Here is an 11,723-nt window from a genome sequence, read left to right as displayed (position 1 = left end):
CACCCTGCATGCCTACAAGATGCCTCTTCACGTCTTGTTTGAAGAACCCCATATCGTAAAAAGGACAGAACACGTGCGCTGGAAGGGATTTCCATTTGCAGACTGTCCGACAGAGAAAGGTGTCACCAAATTATTTAGTTCGCGATGGAATACGGTAAATTGTAAAACGGTGAGTACGGAGGCCAACGCGTGTTTCGGAGCAGGAAAGGTGAGGGAGGGATATGGTTGAATATTTCTTTAGAGCACTCGCTGTGTACATTCGACAAAAGGCGCTAAGCAATGCAACATTTCTACGCAATTGCAGAGGATCAAGGTGGGACGAGATCTCTTGATCGCTGATAATTCGCGAGTGGCGACGCTGCAAACTGTCCAAGGCATCGAGTAGGTACTTAGCTGAGCCGCCCGAGAGATGCGAACAAATACTCAACGCAACACCTGACCTGTGTTTTGTAAAACAGGTATAACTGATCAGGCGTGAAGAAACGACGCACCCTTTTCAGGACTCCGAGTTTTCATGAAGCTATTGTAATCACCGTTTCGATGAAAAATAAGAAGACGAGAGCCAGGTGTTACTGCTTGATGCGTCAAATTTGTGCCCATTAGAGAAAGAACGGGAAGGGATGGTGACAAATTTGCTGTAAACGTGCGTTTGCATTGAACTTAACCAGAACACTCAGATCAGAACCAATTCCGATAGAACCAGTCATTTCCTGAATTGGTTCTATCGGAATTTGAACCCAGGACCTCCGCATCTAGCGCCTATGGAGAAAACCGTTGGGTCGAGGTCGCCGAATATTGACGATATATCGATTATATCAAGAAATATCGATATTCTTATAAATCTGTTTTACACCCAAGCCTAAAAGGTAATAACGATGACAAGCACCATAATGTGCGACTGTACATCAACGTTACGTATTAACAAACGTGCTATTATTTAGTGTAGTTCGAAAATTTTACTAGACGGACGCTTCTAGAGCTTGTATAAGTATGGTGAGTTTTTCTGTTAGAAAGTCATTAAGTTACTTATAATATAATTTTAAAACATATATGGTTTCCAAGACCAATCAGATATAGCGCAATAAATGTATAGAAAATATTTTTTTTATTAATTCCTGTTTTGCACGCGCTATGTGAAGAATATCTTGATAAAGAACAAATTAAATTTGAACGCCTATAATCATCCTACGCGGAGCGGAGAATACTTATTTCAACACACAATACCAATTACTTATTTTGACATCAAAATCAAATTATTATTAATGAACTACAATTTCTGATCTAAATCGCGTAATCTAATTCAACAAACCGAAAACTTTTTTTTAAAAAACAAATACACGCAATTTAGATCCTATAAAATAGTTTCATGTCGTACGTGTAACAATCGCGAAAACCTAAGAACTCGATAAATTACAATTGGTTTTACCAAATAATTGTTTTTTTTTTTCAGGATATACTCAAGTTGTACGTATTCTTTGTAAGCATAGTTCTAAATGATTGTGCAAATATTCTATATTCAATACCGTTTACATCGAAATCTCACTATATAATGTTAAGACCTATTGGTTTGGAGTTGGCCAGGAGAGGTCATAATGTGACTGTGATAACCCCGTTCAGAGAAAAGGATCCTCCTGCAAATTATCACGAGGTTATGGTCGATCTTAAGGAGATTTGGGAAACGATTGGTAAGTAAATTCTGTAAACGATCTAGCGATCAGCTAGTAATATAATTTGTTTTAAATTTTATTTTACCCTCTATGAAATAAGTGTTCTACTACATTAATTAACACTTTATTTTTATATTACTTGTTTTACCGCTCTTATTATTTATCATGTGATAAGAAATATAAAATATATTTATAGTAAAATATAAAAAATATTTCGATTTATATAATGCTTTGATAGGTGCAGGATAGCCTGATAAAGTGTTCTTTTAACTTCGTCGTCTTAGAGTGAATACCTCGTATGTGATTTCTATGTAATTTTTCTGGACGAAGATAAAAATGTGGTGTAAAATGTAGTAAATTTTAATTATCGAGTTCTTAGGTTTTCGCGATTGTTACACATAGGAAATGAAACTATTTGTCCGGATTTAAATCGTGTATATTTGTTTTTTCAAACAAACCGACGTTTCGGGCCCTTTACAGGTCCCATGGTCACGGTTGAGTCAACCGTGACCATGGGACCTGTATTAATTACCTGTATTAAAGTAAATTTTAATTAGTTAAATTATACCTCTTTCAGATGCTATATAAATTTAACAATATATTTGAGCAAGTTTGTAAGATTTTCTTCAACAAAAATCAGTAAAAATGAACAATGTGAAAATGCATATGCGAGGTTTTCACTCTAAGGCGACGATATAGAAGATGAGGGCTTAAGAATAAGGGGTTTAAAATTAGCCAAATTAAGTGTATTCATTATTATTAGAGTAATCATAATTATAAGACCTATATATAATTATTAATATTTTTTATACTGAAAATAGCATATAATAATTGGCGTTGACAGCCACATGGGTTGTTTAGTACGTTACTGTGTATACCTTACTGAAATAAAGAAATTTAAAAAAAAGTAAGTAAGCAAAGTACTGTAAATTGATACAGGTAGTGTTAGGAAGTTGTCTGAAATTCTTCAGATAAAAATTTTTCAAAATAATTTTTGATTTGGTGTTTCTGTGAAAAACAATGGTAAAACTTTTATGATATAAAAATGTATTTTTGTGAGAAATGGTTTTTTCCGTTTCCACCACCCTACACTAGATACATCTACGAGGAATTTTGTCTATAGTACAACCCTCCTATAAACTCTCTGTATAATTATAATTACACTGTGTTTACATGTTGTTACGTTATCAGTGTCGCAAACAGAACTTGTATAACCATTCATAACTTATACAAGTAATCTTTGTTTGTCTTTGCACGAGATACCATTGAATTATAAAATTAATATATAGTTAGTGACTATACTTGATTAAGTTTTTATGATTTAGAAAAACATTTGAAGATCCTAGACAAAGTTTTCCTCTCTTGATTTTGCGCAGTCGAGTTTTTGTTTATTTTTTACTTGTACGGGGTCGAGTGCACGTCAAGCTTGACGCTTAAGATTTAAATCCTACTCTATGATGACTACGCTGAAAGTACACATTAAAGCTTGACGTGCTCTTGACTGTACCAGTTATAGTTTTTATAAAATTGTTTTTTAAAATTGATCTGTATTACTTAAAACTTTCTATGGTTAGTAACTTTGTTCAAGTTATTAGTAGTAGGTGCACACAAATTACTATTTTAGTTTTGATAATATGTCAAAAGGCGAAAGGTAGATCGATCTGGCGCAAATCTTAAAGCGCTCAACTGCACCACAAAGTATTTATAGGCGTAATATTAATAATACTAAAGTTCCTGTATACGTAATGTAGAATCTACAGTGAATTAACTTAAAAATGTCTATAGCAAATTTTAAATATCAATTCGCCTTGAAATTTAAAATAAAATAAAATTAAAAATTTATTTAATTCTCAATTTGGTTGAACAATGGTAGATCATTAAGTAAATATATGCTGTGTTGGGAAAGTCTTGTAACTTCCCTAAGCTTAAAACAACGATAATTTACAACAAATCCTTGACTAGGAACTTCTAATTGGTTCATTGATTAATAACTAACTTTACGTATAGCGCGTTCAAAACATACCGTCACTTTATGAAAAACTGGCTTTTTCAAATTAAAATTTATTTTCATAAGCACTAAACGCCATTTCCCGAAAGTTGACTTTTTCGTTTGGTGACAGTATTGATTTCAATGTGCTATGTATAAGTAATTCAAGATCCATAATTCATGTAATGGATACACACGTACATATTTCTTATATTAACTTAATCTTGACGAAAATTAAAACAATATTTTAAACTTTTCCATTTTTAACTCTTATTATATTTAACATATATTAGACAACATGACATACGTTGCTCTGATCCCAAAGTAGGTAACTAAAACACTTGTGTTATGGAAATCGCAAACAACGACGATACCATGAAAACCACACGAGCAAGCGTAAGCCACTCGACCATGTAGCTTATTTCAATAATGATTTCTGTTACAAAATTAATTCATATTGTTCTAGGTATGGAAAGACCAAACGTATTCACAATGGTAGATTTATCATCCGAGGAATTTCTCAACAAGATTCTCTGGGATGGAGGTTTGGCTTTTACCGAGGTGGCGCTCAATTCAATCGACGTTCAGAAATTCCTGAAAGCGGACCACAAATTTGATATTGTCGTCGGCGAGCAGTTCTTTCAAGAAGCATTCTACAGTTTGGCGCACAAATACCAAGCACCTTTAGTCCTTGTAACGACATCCGGGAATTATATGAGATGTAATATTGCAATGAGGAATCCTTTGCAGCTGTCGACTGTTGTAGCTGATTATTTAATTGTAAAAGATCCAAAGTCGTTTTGGGGCAGATTCAGGAATGCTTATTACGTAATGTACGAATTCTTTTGGTGGAAGTACTGGTACTTGCCAATGCAAGAGGCGTTAATACCGAAGTATATACCTAATTTGCCGGAACCAGTACCCAGATTGTACGATGTTCAGAGCAACGTTTCGTTGTTGTTGATTAACTCTCATTTTAGCTTCGAAGGTCCCGTTGCTTACTTACCTAACATTGTTGAAGTCGGTGGTTTGCATTTGAGTAAAAGTGATTCGGAGCTTCCGAAAGTAAGTTCAACTTCTTTATAATTTATTAATTAACTAACTGCTATCCTGTATTTGCTATTTGATTATTATATGATGAGAACGGTGATTCCCAAAGTGAAACCACTTTGGGAATCTATTGGGAAAATATTGACACCCAGGGATCCATTCAAACCTAATAGAGGTTCTTCTCAGCGAAAAAGTGTCTACACTAAAGTCTCAGCGCCTGAGACGTTAGTGGGTGGCCACGAGAGTGGTACCCATTTAGGCAGATCGTGACAGCATTATGGCTTTCCATAAATGGAATAATCCACATTATACAGATAGTACCTTTGTACATACATAGTAATTTCTTATAAATTACCAATGAAGTAAACATTTCAAAACAAACGAATATTCGGTTCAATAAATGAATAAAACTTAACGTGTGTTTTTTAAAGTTTCTCATTATATAAACTTATCAAAGAGCTCTTTGGATTTTTATAATGAAAATTTAAGTCATATAGACATATTTGGCATTTCTTCACAAGGTTATAGGGTAAGGGTAAGAGAACTTTATTTTAACGACAAAAAACTAATGATATAATTATTTAGTATAAAATTTAGTGTACTTTTACATGTATTTAAGTAGCATTAATTATTTACGTTTTTATTTTTTCAAATTTTTTATAATATTCTTCTTTTTTTTTTGCTTGTGATGATGTTTCGCTCATTATCTTATTTTAGTTTTTGTTAATGAAACTCTAGGTGTGTATGCATTTCAATTTTGTTTTATTACGTGTCTGTTCATGACTGTTTGTTTCCTCAAATAGAAAAATAAAAAAGTGATTAGCACTGTGTCAGCAGTTAAAAACACATTTGAAGTTAATAAATTTGTAAAAAAATATGTATTTCAAAGGCAGGGAAATATGAAAGGCAGGATTTATGCAAAACAGAAAAAAATGGCTAACGATTACAAATATGTAACGTCGAATATTCCAGAGAGCCATTAATATTTTGGATGTTTTAAAAAAATATATTATTGAATATTCCGCAACATTTTCCTTTCTTAGTCTCTAAGAGAACTGAAAAATCAATATTTTTTTTGTCCGCTCATTTCAAAACTAAGAATTTTATTGCGATAAATTAATTGTGCAAGTCGATAATGTATAGTGAGTATCGCATCTGATATACCGTCTCCCTTCTGACCAAATAACATTAGCCAAATTATTCAGAGCTCCGTATTTCCACTTGACATCTTGAACTGTGGCTCGTGTCAATAGCTTTCTGTTAATTAGTTAAATTCACAGATAAAAAGACGAGTATGACTACAAGAACAGAATTTTCAAGAATAAAAGCTTACTATGTATCGTACGGCTTACTCAGCTAAACCAAAAATATCAGATCTATGTAGCAGTAGAGCTTGTCCAGTTTGTCGTCAGATTTCGTCCAGGGAGTACTGCCTTACCTATTTCTGCTCCGCATACCGCTTTTGAAGGATAAGGGTGCTTGTGAAATTACAGACACATGAGACTTGTCAAATTATGTTTTAGGGTGACGCAGAGGCAGTGCCCCTCAGAACTTTGCGATTTAAATCTCTGAATCGCGCTGCAACTGCTATGGACAGGCGTGTCGCTTATCACCAGTCGTACAACTTGTTCGTTCAGTCATTTGGTATGACAAAAAAAAATACAGCAAGTAGAGTTCATAGCCCTTTTAGTTACCGCAGTTGGCAAAGTGTTTTTACACATAGTGTCTTTGTTTTAGTAATGTTTATAATTTTTAATTTTCGTTTTCATATTTCTGTTTGTTTGTACTTTGTTATTCTTTTGCTTTCTATTTATTTTCTTTTTTGTTTGGCTTTCCAAATTTTGTTTTTGTTACCTCTGTAGTATCATTCGTGGTAGTCAAATAATACGTCTTTTTCTTTCTCAAATAATTTGTTTTAATTTTGTTTTTTAAAGGTTTTGTCGTTTCTTCAATTTTTTAAATTCTTTTGTGGTAGTCATTGACTTACGTGGTAGTGTATAAATGTATTTTCATATTCCTTCTTCTCAATAGCGAGAAGAGGGATGGTACTTGAATATGTACAATTTTTTGTTGATATTTGAGAAGTGTTTAGTTTCTTACATATCAACAAAATTTTATACAATAAAATTTCAGCGAAATTTAGAACTTTAAAGATAAATAATTATAGCGTGAATCAAACTCGTTTACCTTTAATTTGGCTAGGTCTACGAAATAAAAAAGTTTGGGAACCTCTGCTTAAGAAGTTCACGTTTTCCGTCAAGATTATATTAAATGTGTAGTTCCATCTATAGAGTCTATAGAAACATTGTGCCTGTACTACTATTAACATGAATTCCACTTTATTATAATTACAGGATTTCCAGAAAATTCTCGATAATGCTAAATATGGTGTGGTGTACGTAAATTTTGGTTCCAACGTTCGAAGCTCAGAACTACCTCTGGCGAAGAAACAAGCGTTTCTAAAAGTGTTCAGTGAATTAAAACAAACTGTCATATGGAAATGGGAAGATGACACTTTGACGAACATTCCTTCCAACATAGTGATCAGAAAGTGGTTACCGCAAAAGGAAATTTTAGGTGAGTATTATTATATACTAGCCTTTCGGTTTTGCAGACCGTTTTAACCATATTTAAAAAAAATCAGTATATATTTAGGAAATGAAACTATTTTTCTGGATTTAAATCGCGTATATTTGTTTTTTCAAACAAACCGACGTTTCGGGCCCTTTACAGGTCCCATGGTCACGGTTGACAATCAACCGTGCAATACGCGATTTAAATCCGGAAAAATAGTTTCATTTCCTATGTGTAACAATCGCGAAAACCTAAGAACTCGATCAGTATATATTTTTAAATTTTGTTTTTTTACGATATCAAGTGACGGAACGACCAAGTCGTGCCCCTGCTAAGTAAGCGATACGTTTGTACATAGCAGTTGCACTGCCACTCAGAGCTTTAAATCACAGAGATCTGAGTGGCATTGCGACTGCACATATGCATGTGATTTCACCAACACTCTCTTACCCTTTTAAACCGGAACGCAGTAATGCTCACATTACTGATTGGCGGCAGAATTACCTATTTCTTGGCAGTACTTCTCTGGACGAACTGTTTCACAAAGATCGGCGGCAGAAATGGGTAAATTGACAGTACTTCTCAGGACGAACTCCTTCACAAGGAGCTCCAAATCGTATACTTAGCACTTTAGCGAAATTGGACTTTGTTAAGACAATTGTCAAAAAGCATATTTTTTTTTTTTCTGTACTGTTAGCAATATGGTCACCGTTGTAAAATAACATTTATATACATACGTAAGTGTAATCAGTATTGGAAGGGTTTTAGCGATTAAACTAACCATCATATCGGTTAATTCTATCAATCAGTTTGAAATATTAAAATAAACAAATAATAATACGCCAATTGATAGTCCCCATCTGAAAGTAGGAAATTCCCTGTACTATGAGTACCAGAGCACAAGGAGCTATACTGCTACTATTTTTTACTAGTATTCGTTTGTCAAGGTTGTGTAAGCTGTCAAGGAGGATTTTGACCCCCCTAACACAGATTTTTTCTATTATGGCAATCTCAGTCATAAATAAAAAATGTGAAAAAAAATTATCAGTGGTCAATTAGTTTTGAATTGAACTAGTCTTATCTTATTTCACCTTGTTTAGTTTTAGTTAGTTTTATAGTTATTTTGTTATTAGGCTTTGCTCTATAAATTTATTATTATTATTAACTATTTTGAAACGTAGAATTAATTCTTATAATATATTAATGACTGAAAACACAGGCGGACATTGAAAACGGCACTATACTGAGGCTTTGTCCTGAATTTGATGAAAGCATCAACTTAGTAATAGAAAACAGAGTACATGCACACGTATTATGTGATTTTCTATATATACAGTGCGTAATCTTTAAGTGTGCGATGATTCTGATAAATTTTGTATGCAAAGCAGTTGTTCGAAGCTTCTTTACGAATATTAAATGTATGAAAGCGTTTAACGTTAAATTTTGGATATTTCCAGTTTTATTTAAAAAAAGTTATGGATGTCGTTTTACTCATTAGGTAACGTATTTTTGATATCAGTTTAAGGGGTTTCTCTCTTATATTTACGGAATACTCGCCTGGGCACACTTAATGATTACACCCTTTAAGTGTGTTTTTTTAGTATAATTTAAAAAAAGTTATTTAGTTTGTTTCCAATAAACATTTTTTTGTATCAATTTATTACCTCTACCTGAAGTTTCCACCGTCGTGTATAATTGATTTTCACATGTTTGCCCTCCCATCCTTACCTTCTACCTGAGAATTCCATCGAATAACGTGTCTAATCAATTTGATGAAATTTTTCAGCTCATCCCAACATCAAAGTGTTCATAGCCCATGGCGGTTTGATCGGCATGCAAGAAGCCATTTTCAACGGCGTTCCAATCATGGGTATTCCAATATACGCCGATCAATACAACAACTTACTTGATGCTGAGAACATAGGTTTCGGTAAAATGCTGCAGTATCACGACATTAATGAAGAATCTTTGATAAGATCCCTTAATGACATGATTAGTAATGCATCTTATGGAAGAAAAGCGAAAGAAATTTCCAGAAGGTTCAAAGACAGGCCAATGACAGCTCTAGATACAGCTATTTTTTGGATTGAATATGTAATTAGAAATAATGGAGCGGATTACATGAAGAATCCAGCTTTGAGTATGAGCTGGATTGAGAGTAACATGTTAGATGTTTATGGGTTTGTTATTGTAGTAGATTTAGTGATTATTTATGTTTTTATTAAAATGGTCAAGTTTTTATTAGGAATAGGAAAAAAGAGTGTAACTGAGAAAAAGAAACGAAATTAACTAGTCAGTGTGTGGAAACTAAAATATTTACATAGGATAAATATCGATACTAGCAATTAACGCTCCCCAATTTTAATGAAAAACGTCAATAATGTAAAAAAATAGTTAATGCCCTAATATACTGATGATAAGATACCTGCTCCCTTATCCGACCTTTTGGTTCTAAGAGTCTTCTTGTGCATTCGTGGTTTAAAATTGCATCCTGTATTTAAGTAAGTATACGTTAAAGATTGAAAATTGAGAAAAAAAATTGAAAATTGGCTTATAATGTATCTTCATGCAATAAAGAAGTCATACCAAAATGAATTTTAGCGCTCACTGATTAAAGGTTACCTTTACTTTGTTTAACATTTCTCTTCACACTTATCTATCCAGAACCAAATGGTATCGCAGGGCATCAACTGGTCTTGTAAAATTCATGCCTATATTTCTCTTTTTAATCGTATAATCTGTTGGGCAATCAAAAATAGCTAAACAGCGCCCATTATCCCCACCAACACAGTTTTCTCCTGTAAACGAAGCATAATGTGACCTGAGTCTGGATGTCTGTGGCTGGTATAGTCGACCACGTGTGGATAATTAGACAAATATTTGAACGATACATTGGTGTTTGCGAGGGGAGAGCGCTTTGTCCGCGAATGCTTGCACTTGCAGGTGGTAGCATAAATTTTAGTACGCGGAAGATAAACATGTTATAAATGTATACCTAAATAAACATTATAGCTTTGTTATAATTATTAATACAAAGATCACTTAGAAAAAATTCCTTCGATTCGGCCGGATTCGAACCGACGTCACCTAGCAAACCGTGCCAGACGCTATGCCAACTAAGCCACGTAACGACTCAGCGGACCTCTTCTTCTTCTTCTTGTTCTTTATCTTGTTGTCCGATGTTTGTATTTGGTTTTCAACGACTTTTTAGCCGTAGCGCCATCTATGAGAAATTTATGAAAGTATTTCGTCACCGTCTTTGTATAAATAATTATAACAAAGTAATGGAGTAATTTCACAAAAAATAATTAATTGTCATGGTAATGAAACATTTTGACATGCAATAAAAATTTAATTATAACTTGTTTATAAAAATTCAACCTCAGGGTTTGTGGAATTATATCTATTTGCATTAAGTACATGTTACATTACATTTTATTGAAATCGGTTAACGGAAAGTGGGTGAAATCCAATAAACCGGATTTCTATCCTAATTTAATTAAAAGACTATTTTCTTTAAACTTGATTTAGACCTGAGGTACAATAAAAAAGAATCATGGAAATCGGTTCAGAAATGTTGAAGTAATCATGTGACACACCAAAAAATACAGTCGCATTAAGAACCTCCACCTTTTTTTGAAGTCAGTTGAAAAATGGCTCCTGCCCCCGTAGCATGGCTACGCATGATAGTCGCGACGCGCGTGATAAAATTGAAATAAGCGCGCGCTATTGGCTATCTAAATTAGATCTGACTGAGACAGCCAATAGCACGCGCTTATACCAATTTTATCACGCGCGTCGCGACTATCATGCGTAGCCATACTACGGGGGCTGGTGTCGTGAGTTAACGATATTGCTTCACATAGCGAGGTGCAAACAATATAAATCAGAAGGCAAATCGCAAACATTATAATTGTATGGTAATATGGTGATAGCATTGGCATTTGATATCAATTTCACAATATGTGAATTTCACAGTGTTGCTTCTTTACATTTCCGTATGACCATAGGTATTAAGGAGAGGTATTTCAATGCGAGCCTCTTTTAGGAGTTGAGGTGTGGGGGCGATCCGTGCGCTGTAAATTAATATGAATAAAATAAGAACAGGCGAAGAAAATTTGACACAGATTTGGATCTGTGACAAGCGCCGGCGTCGACAAGCGCCGGATGGCGACTGACGGCGCAGCGGGCAGATCAAATTTTAGACCGCTGGGTAACCGCTCACGCGATGCGCTCCTCCTACCGCAAAATGGCGGATGTTTGGTTTCGCAAATTAGAAAAGCATTCAGTTTAAATACAAGTTTTTATAAATAAAAATTATTATTCTGCATTGCTAAATAAATACCCTCTGTACTACCAACAAAAACATCTCAAATAAAATGCAGTAATACACCGCAAATCCTGCACTTAAAAAGCACTAATGAAATTTTTGGTGTACTTGGATA

At 34.0% G+C, this 11,723-nt stretch overlaps 1 protein-coding gene across 1 annotated transcript; it reads left to right on the top strand.

The window, feature by feature from the left end:
• Window positions 1–855: 855 nt before the first annotated feature.
• Window positions 856–10,389, top strand: LOC113235641 (UDP-glucuronosyltransferase-like). Its single transcript, XM_026471462.1, has 5 exons — window positions 856–993; window positions 1,451–1,685; window positions 4,121–4,719; window positions 7,059–7,281; window positions 9,065–10,389. Exons 1-5 carry the CDS (start codon window positions 991–993, stop codon window positions 9,565–9,567), a joined length of 1,563 nt encoding a protein of 520 aa, XP_026327247.1. The 5' UTR covers window positions 856–990; the 3' UTR covers window positions 9,568–10,389.
• Window positions 10,390–11,723: the final 1,334 nt, after the last annotated feature.

Source organism: Hyposmocoma kahamanoa, unplaced genomic scaffold (genome assembly GCF_003589595.1).
Source record: "Hyposmocoma kahamanoa isolate Upper Pololo Valley unplaced genomic scaffold, ASM358959v1 88, whole genome shotgun sequence".
Taxonomy (NCBI): Eukaryota; Metazoa; Arthropoda; class Insecta; order Lepidoptera; family Cosmopterigidae; genus Hyposmocoma; species Hyposmocoma kahamanoa.
The sequence above is the reverse complement of the archived record's forward strand: the minus strand, read 5'-3'. Positions and strand labels throughout refer to the sequence as shown.